At 30.8% G+C, this 27,912-nt stretch overlaps 2 protein-coding genes across 2 annotated transcripts; one reads left to right on the plus strand and one right to left on the minus strand.

Annotated features, from left to right (window-relative positions):
• On the plus strand, window positions 1-1,575 carry LOC131841264 (uncharacterized). Its single transcript, XM_059189548.1, has 2 exons — window positions 1-735; window positions 826-1,575. The coding sequence occupies exons 1-2, from the start codon at window positions 1-3 to the stop codon at window positions 1,573-1,575; spliced, it is 1,485 nt and encodes a 494-aa protein (XP_059045531.1).
• A 5,649-nt stretch (window positions 1,576-7,224) lies between these two features.
• Window positions 7,225-26,239, minus strand: LOC131841270 (coiled-coil domain-containing protein 63-like). The gene is made up of 12 exons (XM_059189557.1): window positions 26,150-26,239; window positions 25,448-25,570; window positions 22,818-22,917; window positions 18,962-19,059; window positions 17,015-17,154; window positions 16,023-16,197; window positions 15,532-15,714; window positions 14,774-14,924; window positions 13,838-14,009; window positions 8,848-8,980; window positions 8,107-8,240; window positions 7,225-7,574 (listed from the first exon to the last, which is right to left on the minus strand). The coding sequence occupies exons 1-12, from the start codon at window positions 26,237-26,239 to the stop codon at window positions 7,379-7,381; spliced, it is 1,695 nt and encodes a 564-aa protein (XP_059045540.1). The 3' UTR covers window positions 7,225-7,378.
• Between the last annotated feature and the right edge of the window lie 1,673 nt (window positions 26,240-27,912).

Below are 27,912 nucleotides of genomic sequence, written 5' to 3' on the forward strand. Positions count from 1 at the left end.
ATGGAGGGAATAATGAACGCACTTAAAGAAATTCAAAATGAATTAGAAGAGCAAAAAATAACTATTCGTGAAAGCGGAAAAAAAGTGACGGAACAAGTTACACAAAACATTAACAATATATTAGAAGAAAAATTTTTTGCACTAGAAGAAAATCAGAAAAAACTGAAAGAGCTAGTAGACAACCAGGAGAAAAGAATAGAAAAACAGGCAAGGCAAAGAAATATAGTTTTTTTCGGGATTGAAGAGACAGAAACATCATATGAAAATCTAGAAAGGAATATTATACAATGGATCGAACAATATTTCTCTATTAAACTGACCTATAGTGACATACAAGAAATTAAAAGACTAGGAAATAAGAGAGAAAGACCACGACCAGTAGTGGTAACCTTCTTAAACCTAGGTATAAAAATTAAAATTTACAAACAAAAAAGAGCACTGAAAGATACTATTTATTACATGAAAGAATATTATCCAAAATACGTATTAGAAAAGAGAAAAGAATTGCAAGAACAGTTACAATTAGAGAGAGAGAAAGGAAATATAGTTTTCCTAAAATATGACAAAATCGTCATATCAAAACAAACATCGAAACGAAAGTTTAACATTTCGCCAAAAAACTCTAATAAAAATATAACTATGCAAGAAAAGGAAGACAACATACAAATAAATAAAAAGAAAAAGTCACAACAGTCTGGCTCATCACCCAAAAGATTAAATAGCACTTCAGAAAGAGTTATTAAACCTAGTATGCTAAACTTCTTAACTAATAAAAATACACCTAAGATAAACAACATTCAAGAGAACATAAACAATAATGCATAGCAATCAAAAGCCTCCTCCGACATTAATGACAAAAACAAACAAATCGAAACAAGAAACATAAAAAATCTTCCAACCCGGCTGGTCACCGTGGAAGAGTACGACCAAAACCCTCCAAAGAAAAATTCACAAATACGTAACAACTTTACAGAAGATCAATGCCACACATTAAACATTATAACATATAACGTCAGGAGTTTATCCTCATATGATCGTTTACTTGAATTAGAAGAAAGTTTAAGTAAAATTAATTATGATATAATAGGAATCTCGGAAGTGAGACGACATGGAAACGAAATAGAAGAATACGAGACCCTGATACTATGCTATATAGGACATACACCTGGGAAATATGGAGTAGGCTTCATAATAAACAAGTCTCTAAAGAACAACATAGAAAGTTTCACAGGTATATCAGAACGTGTTGCTTTACTTAACATGAATAATGAAGGTCATAAATTGTCCATAATACAAGTATACGCACCTACAGATGCAGCCAGTGATCATGAAATAGAGGAATTCTATAATACAATCGATAAAGCAATCAAACAAGCACACAAACACATTATACTAATGGGAGACTTCAATGCGAAGATTGGAGCTCCTAAAGATCAAGAATACATTATAATGAAACAATACGGATATGGCGAAAGAAATGAAAGAGGTCAGAGACTGGTAGACTTTGCGCTAGAACAAAAATTGACAATCATAAATACATATTTCAAGAAAAAACCAAACCGAAGATGGACATGACGTTCTCCAAACGGACAGTACAAGAACGAGATTGATTATATCCTTTCAAACCAACCAAAATTATTTCAAAATCTGGATACCATGAACTTGAACTATCCCTCAGACCACCGACCAATAAGAGCAACAATAAAGCTTTCCAAACAAAAGAAAAGTAGAGCCAAATTTACAAATAAATCTGTAAGTAAACTTAAGAGTGAAGAGGAAATTATAAAATACAATGAAAACTTAACAGTATTCTTATCCGATTTATCATTGTATCGAGAAAATAAATCAGTGCAAAACTACTATGACAGATTAATAAATGCTATCAGCCAAAGCTTGAAAATCACCAAAACAACAAAAGAACATAAACAACATAAAATTTTAAATGAACATACACTACAACTACTAAAAAGAAGGAAAGAACTACAAATTAGAAAAAACAAAACACGCTCTATGAAAAATGAACTTTCAGCTTTATACAAGCTAGTTAATAGATATATAAGGAGAGATTATGCAAAATATAGGCAAGATACAATAGAGAGGCACCTACAATATAGCGGAAGTTCAAAAAGGCTTACAAAGAACTTAAAACAAATAAATCATGGATAGAAGGATTAAGAAGCCTAGGAAAAGATTTATGTAAACGGAGTGATATTGTCAACATTGCAACAGAATTCTATACAAATTTATACAGTGACAGCAAGCAAACAACTAAAATATTAAAGAAAAAAATCGAAAGCAACTACTGTAACAATATTAAACTGATAAATGAAAATGAAATTATGGATGCAATAAAGAGTTTAAAACTAGAAAAAAGCTCTGGAGCCGACAACATACCAAATGAAGCACTAAAATTCGCGAACACGATACTAGCAGCACCATTAAGTGAATTGTTTAATTTGATTCTTCAAAAAGCTGAAACGCCATCCCAATGGTCGGAAGCAAACATCATACTAATTTACAAGAAAGGAGATCCAAAGGATATTGGTAATTATAGGCCGATTAGCTTGCTACCCAGTCTTTACAAACTTTTCTCTACTATCTTAAATAAAAGAATAAGCGCTATGATAGAAGCAAAACAACCGGTAGAACAGGCAGGCTTTAGAAAGGGTTTTTCCACAGTTGATCACATTCACACAATCGACTTAATAATGGAAAAATATCAAGAAAAACATGGATCTCTATATATCACTTTTATTGATTACCAAAAAGCATTTGATTCGGTAACACACACAAGTATATGGGAAAGCTTAAACCAACAAGGAGTTGAAGAAGTGTATATAAATGCTATCAAAAGTATATACAACAACAATACAGGAAGAATTAAACTCGAAAGCCTAGGCCCAACCTTTCCCATAACAAGAGGAGTAAGGCAGGGAGATCCCCTCTCTCCAAAATTATTCATAGCCATCCTAGAATCCACTATGGGTAAGATAGATTGGAATAAGTCAGGAATATATATTAAAGGAAGATATTTAAGCCACCTTAGGTTTGCAGATGACCTGGTATTACTTTCAGAGTCGGGTTGCCAGATGCAGTTCATGATAGAATCTTTGCATAGTGCTAGTATTAAGGTGGGACTGGAAATGAACCTCACTAAAACTAAGGTAATGACAAACACCTTTAAAGTACCCATTATAATTAATGGAGAGCCACTGGAATATGTAGAAAAATATGTATCCCTCGGAAAAAGAATAAGTTTTGACAGAAACAACAACACACTAGAAATAGAAAGAAGAATACAACAAACATGGAACAAATATTCTAAAGAAATTTTTAAAAGTAATTTAAATCTATAAAAACAAAAGTTATGAATTGCAGTCTCTTACCATGTATATGGATGAGAAATTCACCGCTAAAGCTACAAATAGAATCAACGTATGTCAAAGAGGACTAGAGAGAAGCATGCTTAATATTAAAAAATCAGACAAAATAAGACACACCAGGATTAGAGGGATAACTAAAGCAATTAATGCTAAGAGTTATGCAAAGAAGCTCAAATGGAAATGGGCAGGACATATCGCGAGAGTAACAGACCAGAGATGGACAACACAAGTAACTTTGTGGAGCGGACCACCAGGCACTGGGAGGATGATATCAAACGAGTAGCTGGCTCAAACTGGACATTTATTACCCAAAATGGGGTTCTTGTAAATATATGTAAATATATAAAAATATTACAAATAGATTAATAATAATAAATACATATAGTAAATAATAATAATAATAAAAATACTTGAATATAAATTAACAAATAGTGATAAATATATATTTCTAAGTTACTAACACCATAAATTTGTAATAAGCAAGAAATAAAAAGGCTTTTTTAATTTAATTTTAATTCAGGAATGGAAATGCATAATGACAATGGCATGTCAGTCTGTTCACACCAATAAACGAAATAAAGGCCTATGCCTTTATTTCGTTTTCGGTATCTATATACCCAAAATAGTAACAATATATATATGCATGCATAATAAGACGACAATAAATATGCATACGTAAAGCATATTATACAATGCAACACCTACTTGTTATAGTGCATGAAAAAACAGGGGTAAAAAAAAAGTTGGAGGTACACATGCAGACTACTTTTCACAAACTTCTTTTTACAGTTTATATTTTATAGTTTATAGTTTATATAGTGAAATTACACAGAATCCATGCCATATTAATTCTCTAGAATATAATATGCCTTTAAAACCGTTTACCATTAGTTACCCCGTCAGCTTTTACTTTATCGCCAAAAATAATATCAATAAGTACAAAACAAACGTTTGTTTGACAGGTGAGTATATTTGAGTTTAGACAATGTTCGCACACACGGCGTAAACTAGATTATAATACATATTCCTTTTTGACATGTGCCCTGGGGCGGGGGATAGGGTATGACAGTACTGCTTTCGGAGTTCACTTCCACTAATGTGAATAACTATGTGATCTGATCTAATTTAAATCATCGAGTTATTATATGTATAGGAGTTCCAGAAGACCACACATAGCATTTATTACTTGTATTAAAAAAATAAATATTACAAGTAAAACAGTGCACAAAACACGATATACAGATACATTAACATTGTTTATAGAACTAAATACATTATGCATGCAATGCATACTTATTATACAATGCACACCTACTTGTTATAGTGCATGAAAACAAAAAAAAATAAACTATAATATGTTAAAAAATGTTATTGCTTTAATGAAAATAATATCAATAAGTAACAAATTTGTTTACATAGACAGTTTAGACAATAAAAAAGTAGTTTATTACGCAATGGGAATTTATAGTGGGCAGTAAAGGGAAGGTTTATATGCTCTCCATCACTAGGACCTTGACTGAAAACTTAACTGAACATAAATTCAGGTAGACGAAGTAATGTTGGTTAAGTGCCAAGGTCAATGAGTGAAGCCAATTGATGTTCTGAAGGTGATAGCTTTATCTTGAGGGTCTCACTAGGTATTTATTTATTTCTATTTATGTATTTATTTATATATGTGATAAAATGTTAAGAAATAAGGTAATAAATATTTTTTTAATAATGAATCTTTACACGACGGAGTCCAACGAAAAATGATTTAATGTTTAGCCTATTATACTCTGGAAATGTAACTTTTAAACACTAAGAAATACTGAAATCAGTGCAGTATTGGAATTAACTTTTGTAATAACAAAATCTCTCTTTCTTTATAATATTAGTACAGATTTAATGTGTAATTATTAGTATTTTTATAGACTTTGTAAAAAGTAATTTTTCTATCTTTCCCAGTCTCAACTATTTTACCCGTCAATCAGCTTGCTTTGTGTGTTGTATTCCGGTTCATAGACGAGACAAGGTAGTGAAATTACAAGATCTTATCCATCCTCTTTCTTTATTCTTCCATAGTCCTCCGGAATGGCACGCACGTGTGATGATTAGATGATAATATGATATCCGTAGTGATATTGATGTACCATGAATAGCCAGCTTATTCCAGCCAATCCAATGGAAAAAATATATCCAAATGGTGATCACTTTTTATCTTAACAAATAAGTAAAGTCTTATTTAGATGTTAGCATGCTCCAGACTGTTCCATCGTTAATATAATTATGAAATGGTACAGCCTAACTGAAGTCGACATTGTACTAAAAACAGTGCTTGTACACACAGGGGGAGGTGAAAAATGAAAATAGAAAAAAAGGTTCTTTTGTAAAATCTGTAATATCCATAAAACGAACCTTAAAGTAGATGTATATAAAATATGTTTGTCTATACATATTTTATATAGTCTTCAGATTCAACTTTACATTTGCTACATTATACATAAAACACACAAAAAAAGCCTTGAATGCCTCGGAAACAAGTAATTAATTATGTATGTATACAAATATTATATACTAAATTTATATTGCCTAGTATAAAACAAAGTGGCCGCCACAACGTATTTTAATGCAGTTTTCAGCAATAAATACGAGTCTTTCAAGAGGAAAGTTTATACCTATTATAAATTATCTATTTATTTACATCATACTAAGAGAGCTTTCCAGTTTTCCAAAATTTCCACTTAGGAAGATTGCATAAATATACTTATATTAGTCGTTAATTAGTTAAATCAGCCGGAGAGATAATAAATGATTTTAATATAATTTACATATTATACATTCATAATTTTTAATTGAAATTGTATTCTTCTTATAGATTTGTGGTGTGTAATGTTGCGCCGATCCTAAATGTGGGTGAAAGGCAAAGCAAAAAGCTGAGTTTAATGACTATTGATCGATTTATTTTCTATATTTTAATTGAAATTCCTCAAACCTCTCAATTTATTACCAAAATTCAAAAGCGTTAAAATGTGTTACTTTGCATAAGATTTTGTCGGCATGGTTTATTGTGGACATTTGCAATTATAATATTTTATGTATAAATGTACGTTTACTGTGTACAAGTCTGCCGGTAAAAGGGTACCACGATTCGTCAGCGAGGGGCTACAATAAATCTAAATTATAAAAGGGCTGAGATGTCGGCCTGACAAATTGGCAGCGATTCCCCTAGTACTACCACATTTGGTCGCCCGTTAAGTAATCCTTTAATATAAGTATATGTACATATATAAAAGCGTATAATAGAATAACATAATAATCGTTTAGTGCCATAGATCGTGTAATATAACTAAAGCACTGCATTATAAATACACCTTAAAAAGTATTATATTTGTGTGACTTAATAATAACTTTTATATACTAGTTGAGCTTGTGATTTTGTAAACCCGTTGTAAAATAAACAAAAAAATTTTAGTGAAGTTTATCACAATACATTTATTAAAATCGCACCTAAATCGGTTTAACTGCTAATGAGATCTGAGAACAATCATAGTTTTGAGTTCTATTGCGTTCTTAAAGTTATATCTTTATATTTTACATATATAGCGATCAGTTCCATTTTTATTATATATATAAATAGATGGACGAGTAGGTTATTATGTATTTACCAGCAGTAAATCCCGTGTTTTGCCAGTTTTATGGAATGTCTTTTTCGAGTAAAAATTTTAAAAGTGTATTGGGGTTATATATTACTAAAGGTGACTTAGTATAAATTGTACTCGACCACAAAATTATTTTTTTAGTATCAGAAATTATCAACACAGATATAAAGACTTTTATATTTATTGAAAAATATCTATTTCGAATACATAGCATAAATGGTCATGGGTCGACTGTTTGTAACAATGTTTGTAACAGCGTTGGAATATCGAGGCCTCACAAATAATAATATGCTACATATACCGTTCATGTAATGTGTACTGTAAACTACCCTGAAAAAAGTTTAAATACCGATTTCAATAGTTTAAATACCGACGGGCCAGTATAAGTCTACTGCGTGGTACATGACACTCTGTGAGTGGGTGGACTCGGTCGCTAGTCATGAATGCTGGGTCTGCGATTAATTCATTCAAGGCCTCTAGTGTCATCTGGCGGTTGAATGGAACTTCTTGAGCATCGGTCACTCGGGACAACCAGCGGGCTTCTACACAACTGTAAAACATGGTAGTTTTTTTATGTAATCGAAAAAGTAGGAACTGAAAGGCTGACGGTCCTCTTGATGGTAAGTGGCAAACGCCGCCGCCGCCTATATGCATGAACAGCACTTTATTACGTGAGCTACAAATATATGATTATGCTTCCATGCCCCATAATTTCACTGCCTTATCTCACGGTTCAAATTAAAACACAGTTTATAAAGCTAGCCAACCCACGCACGACAAATAAACAAAGTCAACTTTAGTAGAAATTTATCAAATAGGAATTTTGTTTATATATAATCAATGAACCTAAGCAAAGTTGAGAGCAGTCATATGAATGTCTACATAACTTTGCTTACAAACTTTGTTGACAAGTTAGTACAAGGGACTGTTGTTAACAGTATTCGTAGTAGTTAGTAGTCGAATGAGTGGTTACAAACACGACAACTTATAGCAACTGTTATTATAGGTAAGACATTTGGTACGAGGAGTACCGAGTAGAGTTCAGTCCTTGTAAAAAGATTAGTTCGAAGAATGATACATACGAAGGACAAGGATCCCCTGGGACCATCAAGTTTATAGGTAAAGGAGACCAAGATACTCGTGGTTCTGCGTGTACAGTGTACTTCTTCAAGCGTGATGTATTAGTTTTGTCCCTTTTCTTTTGTATAAAACGTTCCTGGTTAAAAAAGGAAGAACACTGTTTTAATTGACCAAGACGGATATAAGAAGTTTTTTCAAGTCTATAGACCATAATTGTTTTCGTTAACTGTTGCTTGTGGATATGAACAACAGTATAAGAATTATATACTGATATTCAGGACGCATTAAATTGATTTTTTTAATAAAATATTACATTTTTACAATGTACCACAGAAGTGTAACGCAAACCACAGTTGCTACAAGAACATAATACGCGTTTACGGACTTACTATGAAATTAACAATATTCCAATTAAAACTGTTCACTTATATATGTATTGAAATTGTGACATTGCGGCCTCGTTTATTCTTCGGCGCGTGTAAGTTCTTCTCTTCAGCACTTTCTATAGGGCTGTGCACTGTATATATAACATCCATTTTAGAACTGAGGTATGATTTCTCTAAATACAACAATGCTAGCCGAAATCATAAAAAAAACTAGGCAATTTTACGATTCTGTTATCGGTGGTTTTATATTTTGTGTTGTTTAAACGTTTTTAACCGACATTGATAATATAGAGGATTACAGTACGACGGTATCTTTTAATAATTTTTAGAGTAAAATATAATAAGTTTTATACTTACATAATAATAAACGACTTCGATGTGTTCCTTAATTTTGTCAGTTATGAGTTGTAGAGTTAAATTCAGTCGATGCAATGACGGCTCCTTGTCTCCTAGTAGGTTCTGGAAAGGTTGCATTGAACAATCCAACATTCTGAAATATATAACAAAGTTTATTAAAATATAACAATAGATGAAAAATTAACCTGATTTTGTTTAAATGTTTGTAATAACTACTTATTATTCGATTCATAATTCACGGCATTATTATTAATACTTTTTGCTTTCTAATCTTCAAAAATGTTTTGATTTATTTTGACAAATAACCGCTAGTCAAAATAAATCAGTTCTGTGTAGTTCTGAGTGCAAATGTGAACGTGTTTATTTATTAGTTTTGATCAAGGTTTTATTTATTAATTTTAATTATACGTAGTATTTCCTCTTAACTTAATTATAAGTTTTTAGGGAATGGTAATTAATTCAATCCATCAGGTACAAATACAACAATAATAACTACGATGGTCAATAGCCAACTCATATAGCTGATGATAGGGTAGAAGAAAATGCTTTTCGTTCAGGAGTTGTGACATAGCTATTTCAGTCAACAATCGTATATCGTCTCCGCCTATCTCAATCGTATAAACAATAGCAATTGCTTTTATACCTTAACATTTTAAAATATTTTTCTGTAAGCTTCAATTGGTTTGTAATACTTTTAAATTCTTTTATTTCGTAACCATATTTGTTGGGAGGTCCCCCTGCCACATTTCTCATTCGCTCTTCATCATTACAGATTGTTATTGCAAATTATTATACGGATGCCAATTAAAAGTTATGACAATACGTTTAGCAAATTTATAAACAAGAGCGGAAATTTATGTCAGCGGAATTATTAGGTATGTTAATTAAAATTTAATAATTAATTAATTTTACTGCGAGTTATATGTGGAAGAGGTTTATTGATTTTGTAATTATGACTTTTATTGAGTTTCTTGAATATGTACTATGTTTATACTTTATCACAAAAATATGTCTGTTCTGAAAATATGATTCGAAATACCTTTCCTTTCACGCTTATTTTTAACATGCCGACCTAATTTCCACAAAAATAATCTTAGGTACGTAATTTGATCTTACAACTCACCATACAGACATTTGTACTCACCATCATGATTAGAATAAATGTATTAGAATGTTTTATGTATGTCATGTATTTAATTAGAAAATAAAAAATATTTTTACGAGTCATTTAGCTCTTAAACAAGCTTTGCTTAGATTGGTACAAGATGGCGGCGTTGAGTAACAAAGCCTTGCATATTCATTATCTATAACAATCTGTAATGCCTACTTATGTCATTTATGTTCTTAACCATTAATATTATTAACTATATTATTCCAGAAATTCTATTTCAAAAGAATACTAACTCGAAAAATAGTAGTGTCTAAGCCACTCGGTGGTATATAGTAGAGCGGATAAAAAGACGAAGTTTAAAATATTATAAGTACTCTCATGTGTAAGGAGATCGCAAAAGTAACAATTATAAAAAAAACTTTTTTAAAATCGTGCCTATACTTGTTCCTATAGTTGTTAAGTAAAAAGAGAAGATGTTGGACAGGTTCGTTGAACATTATTGAATGATGATGATAATACAGATAACATGTGTTATCATCATTATTCAGTGAGTAATGGTTCTTCATTAACCGTGATTTTAAATTAATAAATTAAATGTAATTTTAAGTTTTAAGAGGACATTAAGAGTTGAGACTACGTTGACTGCATCGTGCTCATATTGCTAAAGAATTTCAAATCAATTCGAAAGAAATGACATATTATAATCTTGTGGACCATTTAAATCTTTTAAGAAATACATTTTTTAAATTAAATTAAATTTACCGCAACAGAAAAACTCTCTCTCCGTCTGGCCTCTTCACTTTTTGTTTACTAAATGCGTTGCAGAAATAGATAGCAGTACCTTAATTTGTATTATATAATAAAGAAAAATACATAAAAATAGACAAGATAACCTTATTGGCTGGATGAAAATATATTAACTGTTTCAAAACAAAATTTTGAGAAGATTACTCTATTCTACATCTCTGTGTCCTAGAGGCAAGCAATCCATTTGGTTCACCTTTCGTTAGCAAACTAGTTTTAAAATTGATCACGTACCGGTACGTGCTACTAGTAGCAACTCGCCACTCACGGGTGAATGGATTCGATTCTGGAAAGATTTATTTTACCGATTGTATTAGCTATTAGAGAAATGGATTAATTTGTAATTGAATTTCGTCAATTTAATTTGTGAATGTGCAATGTTAATTACTACAAGTTTTGTTTTATTATAATTTCTTTTTACGAAAAAATATTTAAATAAAGATTATTCTGTGTATTTATATATAGGTTTCTATAATAGAATCACCATGACCTTAATAATATATTGTTAAATGGAAATATCTAAATACATACTGTCATTACTAAACGCAACTATACTGCCGTTTATTTTATTTATAAAAGTTTAATTTATTTATAAACAAATAAGGATGGATTACCAATCTCATATTATAAACGTAAAAGTATGTCTGTCTGTCTCGTATATTACGCTTCCAATCCAATTCTAAACGATGATTACCACATATTGCAGTAAAGCAGGAGGAAAGATTAAAAAAGTATCAGAAATTAGTGATGGCAAAGACATATATTTGTACATTTGACGCATGCAATGCCGAATTTACTAATATGACCTTTTTGAACTCGAAACTTGTCTCATCTATTTCCATAATGACAAAAGTGATAAAACTAAAAAAAAGTTTTTTTGAACACCAGTTCAACTTTATGTATTATTCCGCAATAACAATTTAAAAGTTTAAAACAATATTTTCCACTAGTACAATTTTAGTTTCATGAGGACTTGCATAATAGAACTAGACAAATGATTCAATGAAATAACTTTATAGGTTTAATGCTAGTTTAATAGTAAAACTATGGATAGTTTGTATAACGTAACATTGTCCTAAAAAGTGCACCTAATATGTATTTGCGTCATCATTCAGTAATCCGCAGTCGTAAACTGAGGATCCTAGAGTCATTAAAAATTTACAACCAGCAGCGAGCAACATTGTTGGTTGGTGTAAAAAGCATGTGACAATGTTAAGGGTAGGTGTGAAAGATAACGGTCTTAATTTTGGATTGGTATAAAAGAATCAAACGTAATAAAAGTGTCAATTGTAAATAGAGGAAAAGACTGAAGTAATACTGAACAAGAATCATTAAAATCTAGGTTCTGTGTTTTTTTTATTTGTATGCTATGGGTGGAGACACATTAGTTATTTAATCATCATAAAATTTGAAATATTTGTTCAAATATAGTATAGAGCGGAGAATGATTTAAGCTATTTTTTATTTATCAATAATATCAAGTTGGCAGAAGTTACTAAAATATATTTTAAAGAGAGACTCCTCGTTTTTTACCTAAAATTTGAAAAAAATATTTTTCATAGTTGTTTCCAATTTATGTTTATGAATTTAATAACCATCAGCATTGTATTATACATAGACTGCAATCATCGGATCATTAACATCAAAATTGAATTAAACGCGTCAGTTACAGCCGTCTACATCCAGCGACAGACACGCGAACAGATTTGGGTAAGAAGTAAATATAATAACATAATCTGTGATAGGCGCTTTGCTCAGTTTTAGTACTGCTGCGAATGCTTAATTTATTTATTTACACTTTAACAATTTTAAGCCAATTAAAACTTTAATGTAAGTGCTGTAGTTATAAGAAAATTTCGAGTTTTTCCATTTTCTATAACGTTTTAGAATTAGGGATTGATTAGGGATTGAAAAACGTATATACGGATCTTTGTTTTCTTTCGATCTCAGACGGGCAATAATGGGGGATATACCTACTTATAAATTTATTGACAAAATATGTAATATTTAACTGAAAAAAAGCACCTTATTATTTTTAGATTGTGTGTCAGGTCATATATCATATATCTATATCCATATCTGTATATATATATATATATATATATATATATGTCCGTAGTAATTTCATTACAAAGGAATATTAAAACATATACGATATTTTTTCGTTAAATTCCACGCAAAGGGATGGTGATCCTATGGGATTGAAAGAATAGAGATCAAAAAATTAAAAAAGTCCCGTAACATAATATTCAAATTTCATGCGGACGAAATTTGCAATTAATTCATGAATATTAACAAACACACACGTTAGATGAAAATAATTCAATAAATATTGACATCATTGTGATTTTTAGGGTTTTAGCTAAACGTCTAAAACACCTCATAGGTGGTTTTGTTATGTTCATGTAAAATACACAATTTACTTTCGTATGTATTATCGTGATTTTATCAAGTACAATATATTTTTTATAGATTTTGGAATTTTTCTTTCATGGCTTATTTTATTAAATAAATTACTACTGCCATAATACTGCTTAAATTTATGATTAAAATTATATTGATGTTTCATTATTAAATTACAATTAAAGCTTCATAGCAGAGTTTTTTTATATTATTACATATTTTTGTTGGAGAGAAATAAGTAAACGCACATATTAATATTAATATATGAAAATACTATTTAAAAGTATACAAATAAAGAAGTATCGATAAGATTTTTAATTTTATAAAGCGGATATTAACATGCTACTCGACGGCCTCAGTAATGCAGTAGCACACTACTTTGATGGTCGCGGGTTAGATTCCTCGCACGGTAATAACAATTGTATATATTGTCATGAGTATGATTGTTTGTATCGATCTAGGTGTTTTTATGTATACTACGGTATGTATTTACAATAAAAGAAGTATCTAAGTATTTATATCAGTTATCTAGTGACCATAACACCGCTTAGCTTGGGACTAATGGGACTTGTGTGAATTGTCTAGGGACATTATTATTATTATGGTATGTATGTCACTTAATTTCAGCCATGACTCTTATAACCATTTGCGAGATTACATCTAATCCCTTACATGAAAATATCTTCAATTTTTCCCATCATGCTATTTAACAGTTGATTCTTTTCTTCTAATCTGCGTCTTAGTTCATGTGTACTTTTCTTTTTATTATCTAAATGGTTTCTCAACGTCTGCAACTTCTCTACTCTTCTAGCTTCTTTCATTTCATTCCAATCACGACGGTCAACTATCATGATGAATTATCATGGTAAAATTAGATATTGTGTATGCACCGTTACCATGCGTGCAACCTCAATAGTAAGCAATTAGTAGTCGTCCTATGATCACGAACGCACATACTATATATCGCAAATATGGTCTCCCTTATGTATGGGTTATTATTATGGATTTCAGTTATTGAGGATAAGGGTCTAATCTCCCTGTACCTAATGATTTCACTTTTATTTTATTTCGGTAGGTCGTGCCCCTTACCCGCATTCCACTTGAGTGTATTAAAGAAAAAATATACACTCTTTTCTTGTACTAGGACCCTGTAATTTGAATATGGGGGAGCTAGGATTTTTTTTTATTTTTTATCAAACAAACCTTGTTTGATTACTATAAATATAACAAAAAAAAAACTATAAATGAAAATATATAATAATTATAAATGACATAGCCAAATAGATGATGTGGTTCTGAAGTGTTTCAATTCATATTCTACTTCGGCAGTCGATATTTACTTATACACAAATAGATAAAATGAATTGAGAATTAAATTTGATCTTTTACTTTGGTTTTCCTCTCAGCCATGCATTCAGATTGAGAATAACACAATCAGGTACATTATCTATGATTGAGGCTCACACCCACTATCGCTCGTTACACTTGTAAATAGGGTACAAGTGGTATGAGTAACCACGGGTGTTTTATTTGTGAACATCAATGTGAAGTGGTTCACGTATGTGAATGATGTCTATTAATATGTACAACCATAGTACTATTACTGACCTACTAGTTGCCGCACACGATTCAGTTCCCGATTGAGGACTTCATTCTCCGCGCAATACTCTGTCAGCAGTAAATATTTAGAGAAGTTGTAATGTTCCTCATCTTGGAATTTTTTTATTATTACGTTACAATTGACTTCATTTGTATAGTCCTGTAAAATAAGTATTCCATTGAATATCATATTTGAATAAAATCCATATTCACACATTTACTTATCGGTATCCATACCAAATTATAAATATGAAAGTCTGATTGTTTTCCTACGACTAAACGAATTTTAATGAAACTTGATGAAAGGATACATTATATCAAGAGATCATACATATACTATCTTTTATATCAATAGTAGATATTTGAGGTGATATTGGGGATGAAGGTTTATGAAGATGAAGTTTATGGTAACAGCTATTATGTGATGGTATTTGTCAATTTACTATAAAATTAATTATTGTATATAAAAATAGTATAAAAGAATCTCTTAAATAAGAGTAATCTTTATTTTTTACGATAAAATTGGTCTGGAAGAGAGTACATTGAATGTTTTTGAAAATACTTTTTCAGCCGGCCAAGAGAGGAATTGGACAGGTTCCATACATTTGTAATGGGCGCGCAAGCCAATTTCGATAGTAGTAACTCTGAATAGTAAAGTTTACTTTCTTAGATAAATGCATTTCTGCTTCATCTTGCTGTACAGGGATAAATACGACAATGAATATGTACTACGATTATTTTACTTTTATGTAATAAACAAAATTTACATTAATATCCGTGACAATTTTGTAATGTTTATTATACTCTCTCACTATCCTTTCTTTTTCTTCTATCTTCAGTTCTTCTTCTCTCTGTTCTTGTTTCTTATTAACTCTTATGACACCCTTTTTTGCCAAGAAGCTGTATAATTTCATTTCATGGTCGAAGTACTTCTGTAGTTCCCGCATTTCCTATAAAATAAGTAATAAAAATACCTAAATATCAATAATTCGAACCTTACTGAAATTGTCATATATATATGAATTCGTTAATCCTCATATTTATTTTACAATAATAATAATGTTTCTTCGTGAAAGCGTCCTACACAGGATTGAATACAAAAGTTTATTATTATTTTTTATTTAAATCGTTAAAGCATATTTTGAGATATTAATCAGTGTATACGTTTACAAATACATTATATTTTGAATAATTTCATACAGAACATAAGCTCATAAATGGATAAAAGTGTGTGTATGCGTGTAGATAGTATGCTTACTTGTACTTGTAGCAATTGGTCCATTTTTCCTTTTTCCTGCACTGAACGTAGTTTAGTGCACCACTCGTCCCTCTGGTCGTAAGCCAATGTAGAGGACTCAAAGAGGTCTGTGAGAAACTTCTTTCCCTTACTTAGTGCATTCATCATTTTATCCCATGCCTGATTGAATATTGCCCTAAAAGAAAGACATAGATATGTACACGTACAGATTATGACGGCCTCGGTGGTCTAGCGGTCTAGCACAACGCTTTACGTCCGATGGTCACGGGTTCGATTCCTCGCACGGCACAAACATTTGTATTCGTGAGTATGATTGTTTGTATCGGTCTGGGTATCTACTATTATAATATGTATGTGTTTACGAAAAAAAAATATGTATATTTTGTATCAGTTGTCTAGAACCTATAACACATGCTTTAGCTGGCTTAACTTGGGTCTAGATGGCGCTGTGTGAATTGTCCTGAGATTATTATTATTATTATTATATGCACTTTAACACCACCACGGCTAATAATTTTATACCTAGTGAATAATTTTATAATATAGATTTTTCTCTATTGCAATTTCAAATTTAATAGAGAGGTGGAGGAAATGGAAACTATTTAGGGTAAATAAAAAAAAAAATACTCTTACATAATGTTTCTTTACTAAATGGTTAATTATGTGCCGTAATTGTATACATTAATTGGAGCCGTGGGTAAAGAATGGGCATTCACTGGTTTTGTTCTCTGGTACAATTATTGAACAATACAAGTATCAAAGAGTAATAGTAGTATTCTAAAATCAATTGTAACTTTATTCTTCTTAGGCAAAATATAGATGTATATAACATATTTATTATTTCGATCAATTCACTACTCCGTACGGTATTTTACCACGCTGAAAAGAGCTTCAATTGTAGCTTTATAGTAGAAAATGGGAGGACTTAGAACTGTGTAGTCTTATCTATGGTCAAAGTAAAACTTCTACCGCATGAATAATGCATCACTCACCTATCTTTCAGCACGTGATTAATTTCTTCTCTAATCTTTTTGTTTTCATATTGTACAGCATTGAATCTCAATTTTGCAGCTTCTAGCCGATTCACCATTGATACTAGTCGGATTTCACTTTGAATCCTTCTTTCCTCTATCTGTATAAGAAGTATTAATTGATTAAAAATCTATATTAATATACCGTAGGTTTTTTTTGTCAGAAGTTGATAATATCTAATTCGTCCAGACATATTTGAATAGATTTTTTGCACTTTGTAGTCAATAGCTATCGGAAGGTTCTAGGTTTTTTATCACATTAATTTTCAAGAGATGAGCACAAAGTAAAAAGGTCTAAAGAAATACTACGACACCGAAGTATAAGCGTGGGTAGAGCGATGTGATGTGACCTAGGGCAGTCTGATTTTTCCATTAAATTAGAGTGCGAGTTTCACTCGCAAACCGGGATGCAGATAGTAACACCTAAGTTTTTGCACATAAAAATTAAGTGCTGGACACCAGGCTACTAACAAGTCCCAATTCAGTGAAATTTTCAATACCCTGTGCTGCAAAGGATGGAAATATTATATTAAATTGTCATATAAAGTAGATATTAGCCATAATTGTTAAATTTTATTATTTATACATTCATCGTTGATGAATGTTGTTTGCAATTGTTGAATCGCAAACAAGTAGCATAGTATTAAGAAAACTTATATATTATATATTTTAAATTATCTCCATACTTATACATATTCTATGACTAAATATTTAGGTATCACTATCCTTCATTTTTATCTCCGTGTGGCATAGAGAATCGAGAGATGTTACTTTTACTGTCACTAACTTTATTCATCATAATAAGACATATTTCGATAGGTTAGCCTACTCCTCTAGTACCATTTTTCCATTTTCGCATTACATATAAGTTTTATATACCTAATGTTCATTCAACGTTTATTCTACATTCCCAAACAAAAATAGCAAGCCTTTATTTTTACACTTTCATTGAAAGAAAACTCGCTGGAGTACTATTGTATTACTAATGTATTTCAGATTTTGCAAAGTGCTCCTCAATTCAACTGCATTTACCCAACTTTTATTCTCTTTCTACATTTTCTACTGTTTACCAAACAGCGTTGTTTAAAACCTTTTTGCTATTAAAACAAACCTTGCCAAATTAAGAATTACTTCTTCAGACTGTGAAGGTTATGTCGCAGTGGGACTATAACGGGTTATTTTATAAATTCGGGATGGTCTTGACTCTGAATTTTTAAGGCTACAGTAACTTTCTCGCTAAAACTTCACAAAGTGTCTCAATTGAAGTGTTCAAAAATGTAAATTATAATATCATGGTTAGAACTTTCTCGTAAAAACTATCTTCGACGGAAGAAGTCTGACTGAAGATATTTAATGAATGTTAGAAAAAAAAATTCTTTACCATTGTTTTTACACGGATAGAATAATTTGAAATTATTAGGAGCCTATATAACAATACAGTAACATATAAATAAACCGGTATTATACTGTCTACTCTTTCAATATTTTATGCCTGTTGTTACTCGTGACTGCAACAACTTAATTGATTGGAACGAAAATTGGTCTAAGTCTTTTTTATTGTTAAATTACTTACATCTGAATGCTTTTTATAATGATTGGTCTAACTATTAATGCGTTTTTCGGACTATTCTAAGGCTGTTGGCCGTAGCAGGCCTTTACAGCACGGCCTTTACGGCCTTTCACCGGACGTTAGGGTGTGAGTGCAGATAGCACATCAAATCAGCGGAAAGACTTAGGGAGCGGCAGTACAGTTGTAGTAAGTAGTAAGAGGATATGTCCTTTATTTTTCGGGTATACATGAATTAAACTTGGCTAGTGGCGATCCTACCGTTGTTTGTTGGATTAATTTTATCGAAGTTTCTATCACTAGACTGGACATATAGCGGCATAATTGCATGGTATATCTACCTGTCCTTTGCTGGTATTAGCGCGTTTTCTCAGTAACAACATTTCCTTGCTGTTTGTTTGCAGCAAGCCATCGAGCTGATGCATCATGGTTAATCCAGCTAAAACAATTATTGATGTAATTGGAATGATAATAAAGCTGACAGTTCACCTGATGGTACTTAAAGACATATACCATGTAATCGTGATACGCAGTACCATGTGGTACTGCTCGTGCATTCTCAGTTCAAAAACTGAACTGTTTTGTGTCTATACCCTGTAATTTTACTGCCGTAAATTTATACTTACTGCCGTGCCCTTCAACCAAAACACATCTTACACAGCAACAGCCTGGCGCCTAAGACACACGAAACAGAGATTCCTACCCAGGTATTTTTATACAAAATCTCTCCTGGAATAATAGAAGAACATAGTAATATCAATTTAATAATTGTAAATGAAATTATCAATTTTAATGTGTTTTTTATTTTTCTCAAATGCGACTTCAAAATTATTATAGGTAGAAAAGGATAGATAAAATTATATAATTTCAATAACTTTCTAGTTCAATCGACTGCTAAACGGAGTTCGTTAATGAAGTTTATTTTTGTGTTTAATAAATAAAAAAATAAATTTAAAAATAACATCGAATTAAGTAGTTTTTATATGTTATCATACTAAAACTACTTAATTCGATGTTATTTTACTATAGACAGTATAAGTGTATTATTCCACTATTAATTTAACACGATTGTTACCTGGGTCGTTCTTCTTTTTAACCTACAAAAAGGTGTCTTCATCAGTTAAAAAAAAATATAATCGAAAATTATCCGTATTATTTTATTATTAATGTTTCAATATGTACTGTACTAAAAATGTAACGGCTATACACGTTCACAATAAATAAACATTTATATTTTTATAATAAAAAATACGTTACAGAGTCGTCAATCCGCGTGACAGAGGTGTATTTCATACAAATCATAGCTGTCTCCCGCTACCTGAGCCTGTGTTTAATTCATAATGGTACGAAAAAATATAAAGACAGTAGCAAATATAAAAGTATTTTTTAATTCTACAAGATATAGTACATTTTGTTGTACTGACTAAAAATTTTTGACATTTCTAATAAAAAAATAGAAAAATCTTAAAGTCTTGTCTTTCACTACAGACTGTTTTAATGGGTATATTCGGTCACATGTTTTTTAATTCGAGCGACGCGTATACGCGGGTCGCTTTTGTTGCCGTCGATTGGATATTTAGTCCTTCCTATACCTTGCTGAGATAAGCTCTCTAGGACTTAGAGATTGCGCGTAAGTCGCCCGGAATCTGTGTATGGAGGTGCGTGTGTTTATTCGGCGACAACTTCGTCACGTAAGTATTGGACAATAATATATCAATTACAGTTAATTCTTGTTATTTAACTTTTGCGTAATAAGAAACACTTTCATGCCAACCTGTTACGTTTGTATTTTGTGGTAACGTTTACATTTTAATAATTTTGTAAGTAAGATTTACCCCTCCGTCACGCTACTACTTCGTCACAATAAAATTGTGACGGAGTGGTAAAGTACGTGACGGATGGGTAAAAAATACTTGCAAAGAATATAATATTTATTTTATCTCATAAAATATAAGAATCTGTTGAAACAGGGCCAGTATTTATTATGGCAACTATTTCTATATAAAGTTTATCTAGTGTTTTTCTAATATTTATGGATTTATTTACATATTTTCTTTCTCAAGATATTATTATGACGAAAAAGAAGTCATTAACAGCAGAAAAACAGCGGCGTTGCCGTAAGATACGAAAAAGTTATACAGAAAAGGTAGCTGAAGTAAAACGTAAACATCTCGAGAGATATCATACTCGTAAGAAGCTTGTGGCTGACATGACTGTGAGAGAACATCGTATGATGAAGAGAAAATAGCGACAAGAAAAGAAAAACAAACAAACGCTTGAAAACATACTGTTGAACACGCAGGCTCCATCCCCATCCAGAAATACGTCCTCATTCTGCAACACCAACTAATTCCTAATTAATAAGTGTCTAACTCAAGAGTGTGGAAGACAGTGAAAAGAGATAGAACACAGAGAAGTTATACAGAGAGAATATTAGCCTCTGCCTGAAACAGAATCCAATGTTGACAATATTTTGGACTAGTTGTTTCCTAACGAAAAAGAAGATGTTGCAATTCATGAAGTGGAGGATTTGTCGCTCACGATATTACGAACAAAATTGGGATGCCTCGAAAAAGATTTTATGATATTATGTATGAATCATCTGAGGAAGATCAGCCATTGCACACATATATGCAAGCAAAGATTCCTCTAATCCAACGACCTTTTCTAATACTTCTTAAGAAACACTTCACCTCAAGGCCTTTCATCATAGGAATATAGAAGACGGTGTACATGTACTCGTTAAAGTAAAAAGTGAATTAAATGATCAATATACATACGTCACATAGGCAATGTTCTGGTGATGTTCTTGAAAACAGTCGATGATTGTGGAAGATTATTTATTACTGGAGAATGACTTATCAGATGTTCCGTATGAGGATTTGATTAAAATTCTATCAAATCCAAAAGTAGTTAAAAAAGGAAAGAGACGGTTTTTTGAATTTGATGAGCTTTTGCCAGTGTTCGAAAAGTAAGACTGATTAGGACAAGTATGACTGAAGAAAGTAATTTGTTGATGATGATTATTATTTTATTTTAATTTTTCAGTCAAGTTAGACATTTTTTTTATTTGAGACAAGTTAGAAGTCTTATAATTTAATTATACTAATACGGATCTCCTTTCAAAGGTTCTGCAATGTGATTTTATTAGTATGAGAGTATTTCAGTTGTAAGAATGTAAGACTGTCAAATATTTAATTATTCTAAAGAAGTAATAAATGATTCTAAATAAAATATTCATTTAAAACTAGTTTTATTCCAAAATAGAACCGGATATTATATAGAATAACAACTCTATCACATACTCTACCACTCTGTCACGATATGTCTCCTGGTTTTAAAATTTATATAGCCATTTTAATATTTTCTTATGAATAGTACAATTTCGGAAAAATTATATTAAAAATAGTTAACTATAATATAGTCTACGACATTAATATTTCTGTGCTAGAAGTGGTTAAAATTGAATTATAGCAAAAATATACTTCTAAAAAACTGCAATTGTGACAGAATGGTATAAGATTAAAAATATATATTTATTGTTATATACAGAAGTCTTGCCTTGTAAGTTTTCTAAAAGGACCATTTGATTATTATTGTAAAAAGTAATTTGCAAGCTATCTGAGTTAAACTATTTGATACAAAAAAATAAAAGATATTGTGACGGAGGTGTACAATTATTCGCCCAATCCTGCTTTAAGGCCTCGAAAATCGTACAAAAATTTGTAAACTTCGTGGCCAACAACTTTTTCAGATAGAATAGACATTCAGCTATCACAAAACATACAAGATTTGACTAGAAAGCGCTATATTTTCTTTTGGAAATTTGAGTAAAAATTTTAAGATCATGTAGGTTAAAAAAAATAATGACCCACCTACAGTCATTGTTTTGTAGTACAAAATAAATTTGTAATAGAAATATAAAACTAAAAACAGACGGAAGCTTTGGAGTTTCGCCTGCGCGGAAACTGTTATCTCTATGGATTCAATCACGGTGCCCTTTTAGACCGATTTCAAAGAGACGCCGGTTCTAAATTTATCGATATATTTTCGTTATATGTTTAGATTTAGGCCAATACATAACTGATTTATAGTATTATTATTTATATAACTATTAATTTATCAGAATTGAAGTCAGTCTGGTATTTATAGAAACAAAATTTGAAATTATAAATTGTATACACGTAGAGATCTAACCTTCGCATCGGAATTTGGTTTTCATCCTGATCAGTAGTGCCCTCGCGAGCTCACTTCTCATTCGCTTGTCCTTTTTCTTATGCGCCCCAGACCTCGCTATCTGCAGCAAATTGGTACAATCAACACACGACATACTAACACGACTTTGGTAGTCCTTGCACAAAATTTATAGTCAACTTTCAAATGAAACATAGATATTTCACTATTTTAATCTTCCTTTTCTGACACAACAATTAGTTTGCTTTTCTCTACCTAAGACGTACGATAATAAATAAAGACATTGGTTCAATAATAAAATGTACCAGAGCATTATATGGGGATAGCAATTGATTGGTATTGATAAAAATAGGACAGTACATCCAATAAACAATTAGAGCTAGACCACTTAGACTAAAACCAATTTAGAAAAGTGAGTTGGTTTAACCGAGAATAGAATCCTGTAAGACCTCATTTAAACAATGACGTGTGGTTGATACAAATAGACTGTATTAGTCTAATTTGTAGTTTAATTTCAATAAACCTGATGGTTGTACGATTTGTACTATATTGGATTTAATTTAAATATTGTAGCTAATTTGGTAATTTCGACTTTTTCAATGACTTCTGCTTCTGCTCTTATAGGGGCAGAAGTAAAACTCGTTACTAGTAAGACTAGTAACGAATGGTCCGCAGGTGTCTCTGCCTACCCTAAAGGATATGGCATTTCTAAAAACTTAGTGGGGTATTTTAGTGACAGAAAATACCTTTTTACGATTTTTTTTTATATTGATACATATATCACGACGTAATACACAACAGTTACTTAAATATAATAGTATAGAAATTATAAATAATATATTTTTGTTTATTGGTATTAGAAGCTAATGAGTTTATAAAACGTGAATATAATGGCTTAGGTTTTCAATATGTAGCGGCAGGTTGAGTGGTAGATGGCTATTTGAAAACGTTTTTACTTATGACGGATAAATAAATGTATTAATTAATTACATTAAATGCCTTTAGTTGTGGTGGTTTCACTATTTGTTTTTGTTTCAAGTTGAAGTTACCAAGTTTAATAGTCGTGGCTGTCACGTACAAAATATTTTGCCTTATATTTACAACAAGAATATGTTTGTATGCAATATTTTGCAACACAGACGGTGGGTCGATTGGTGTTTGTAAATATATCGGTTATTTTCACTATTGGAAAATACTCTGCAACGTCGGTAAAAATGTTTTAGTCATGGTATAGAGGAACTCTACGAGAGTTTAAGTACCTGGTCAATACAGACAGACTGTAATCTCTTTTATTTTAGAGTCGGTCCGCCATATTGGTGAAGTTACAATAAAATACTTTAATTTTTTTTCAAATATAATGTTAAAGTAGCGAGGGTTATATATTATTGTTGATTATAGATGATAATCTTGTGTAATAATATTAGAAAATGTATAGTATAATATATATAAATATATACTATAAATTTACACTTTGATATATAATAACTTTCAAATATTAGCCTGTTCTACCTAAATTTTAATTAATGCTGTTTTTATTATCCTTATTTCCTATTATTGTAACTGTAGGATTTAATTCGTTTGTGCTCATTATCTGAGTGGCGTAATAAAAAGTTATTGTTTCTCTTTCGGGGGAACGAGAAAGGAAGCAGCTTGCTGTGTCTATGTGTACTGAAACAAATATTAAAATTTACCTACATTTTTTATTTTCTTAACATAATATTATTAAAAATACTGATAATCTTTCTTATTATATTATATCTACCTAATTTTATTTGTCTATAATTTGTTACAATCAATTTAGAATTTTCAGAATAATATAGAGATCAAATTAGAGATGAAAATTATAAGCGACTATAAGAATAATTTGACTTTAAAATAGCAAGATTATCAAATATATTGAAGTTTACATTTTATTTTGTATGATTTACTTAATAATAATAGAACAAAATGTGATCATATTTCGTCAATGTTTCTCATACTTGTTCATCATAGTCTTCTTTAAGATTTTTAACACAAACCAATACTTAAAGGTTTTTGCCTAGTAAGTCCTAGTAATTATATTACTTAATAATATATTAGCAAAGAAGAGTGCCTATGTGAGAAAAAACCTATTTGGTAAACTGTTAAATATATAAATGAAAACTTTGTGTAATCTATCGACAGCCTTGGTGGTCTAGCGGTTTAGCACACCTTATTTCTGATGGTCGCGGGTTTGATTCCTCGCACGGCACAAACGAATATGATTGTTTGTATCGGTCTGGGAGTTTTCTATGTATAATATGTATGTATTTACGACAAAAATATATCTATGTATTTGTATCAGTTATCTAGTATCATAGCACAAGCTTTAGCTAGCTTATTATTTAGACAGGTCTATATAGCGTTGTGTGAATTGTCCTAAGATTATTGTTATATAACACCCCAGCCAACGTTTACAGACTTGTCCCTGTGAAAAACTCTTTTTGTTTCATCCTTAGTTACTGTCTAGATTATTTACTTATATAACTAATCTAATTCAGAGACGCGTATGACTGTACAAATCTTAACAATTATACTAAAATAACTAATTTATTTTTATCTTACTTTATAGTTAGTAAATACAGTTAGTGATATTACAATGTTCAACAACCAACCTTCAAGTCTTTGATCAGATCGGTGTACTCCTTCTTTAGAGTCCTCAGCAACTGGTCCTGGCGTCTGAACTGGGGATGGACCCCCATAGCACGGTGGAGCCGGTCTGTTTGTATTATTCGTACCTTACATAAAAAAAAATGTTATTTATTATATAGACATTCTGTAATATTCGCATAAATTCACGTGCAAATGTATGTGCGATAATGATGTAATAATTAAAACTCATTCATTTTTGTTGGCAAGTACAAATTGTGTGTAACGTTATATTTATATATTTTTTTAAAAGTATTCTGGATTTATATATACGTATTAAATACCTAATTTGAAAAATTCAACCTTCCGACTTGTTGCTCTGATATAATTCACTACCTGCTGCACGGAAGGAGTGCAACTGTGACCGGACTTGGTTGAAATTGGAGAATGATTACGTAAGCTAACAAATTTCACTGGGACGCACACAATATGTATATACCAATAAAATTGGAAGCTACGTTAACACTGACGAGTTTCAAACATTATTTTTGTAATTGATATGACTTACACTTATGTTGATCACATGCTAATTCTAATATAATTTTTTGTCGTATAAAAAATATATTATCACTGACGTGGAAGTTAAGATGTAAAGATTTACTTACGTTAACAGTGTAGTAGGTCGTGTACTTTCCATCTTGACTACAAAAATATTTTAATATAGGTACCTGTCTTTGAAGTCTTAAGTGGTCGTCTTCCATTTTCTTCATTAGATCCATGCTATTGGATTGGGAGTCCGAAGATTGAAAAAAATCCATGTTTTGTGAGTTGTGTAAATATTTTCTTTATTAAAATTAGATTTAATAGACCAACTTGATTTAAGAAGCTGTCAGAGCTTGTAACAATCAAATCAAGTTCTATTTATAATTATATATATGTAGAAAACTATTTCACTGCTGTACGACAATAAAGAAATAAAAAAAATAGATATGATATATTGGGAAATGATTTATCAATTTAGTGCAGCTGTATTTACTGGAGATATTGCAGTGCCACTTTTAATGAATTTAAGATAATGCCTGCCTAAATTCATTAGAATTCATGTGTATCAAATATAAATTTGATAATTTAAAAAATATTAAAAAAATGGATTTATATTATTGTTTAATTCCGCTACAATTAGAATATGTGAAATAACAAATATTCAGTGCAGAACTTTGACTACCGTTACGACCTTCTCCAATGATGATTAAATTCCGACTGCTATTAAGTCTACACCCATATTGCAACACGTGTTTCGCCTCTGAACGAGGCATCATCAGCCATTGATTAGAGCTAGCAGATATAGCTTGGAACCCTATTGTTGACTGTTCGGCGACCAGACTACAACTCGCAAAATAATACCTAAATAATTCTATAAATATATAAATTCGGTATTTTAAAAATATAATTATAGAATACTATTATCGGTACATTCCGGAAAAATATCTTGTTAAATTACACGACGTACACAAAAAAAAGGAAAATTCTCTTTCTTTTGTAAGTACATTTGCTTTGATAGTAAAACAAAGGAAAGTGTAACTAAAATATAACATTAAAGATGGTCCATAATCCATCCAGACTCGTAAACATCGCATTCAATAAGACGTTTAAAACTACCCATTGTTTAAAACAATTTCTACAGACTTGGAAATAAAAAAGAAATACTCTTTGAATGCACCCAGTGTAGACTGTTTAAAGTAGAAAGACTCGTGCATTGAGTAAAGAGGAAGTTGCCTTGATGTAGCTAACTGATTTAAGGAAACTTATTTATCTTAGTGGTCTCAGGTCGAATGTAGCCGACACCACTTATACAGCAATTTGGAAAGTTCAAACCGATTAAATAGTGAAAAGTGATGTCAAATTATATTTCTTAAAATAAAAGCTTTCGTTAGGATATTTTTTTAAACAGAGTAAAGTTACTAATTAAATAAAAATGCAGAAATAAGTTAGTAAGAGTAGAAATTGTTTTTAAAAACTTTGCAAAGTAAGTGCATTATAATAATAATGCAGAGTTTCAGTTCCAACTGTAGTTAAGAAGCTTTTACATTAATAGTTTTGAAAAATTATTCAAGAGATGGATTTATTTAATAGACAAAGAAATATTAAATGAAGCATATATAGGTACATATGTTTCATAAGTTATTATTATACAACACAAAACAACAGTTTTGTATAACTAATTACCTAATCTTAATTAACTGTTGTATTAAAGGATCTATCTCATAGAAAATAGTCAAAGAATAATATATATCGTGAATATAATATTTATTAGCCTTTCAAAAAATAAAAGTTTGGTCAGCAGTGCATTATTATTTCCCTACCAAAAAACTGCATGCATTTCTATGAATACCAAATTACAGTTTGGATTACTCGTTAATACTTTAGGAGATAAAATATAGAGACTCACTTTCCATTTTATACCTAACATTAGTCAAGATTAGGACGGATG

The sequence above is a fragment of the Achroia grisella genome, unplaced genomic scaffold, assembly GCF_030625045.1.
Source record: "Achroia grisella isolate CSIRO2021 unplaced genomic scaffold, CSIRO_AGI_Agris_v1 utg1576, whole genome shotgun sequence".
In the NCBI taxonomy this organism is placed as follows: Eukaryota; Metazoa; Arthropoda; class Insecta; order Lepidoptera; family Pyralidae; genus Achroia; species Achroia grisella.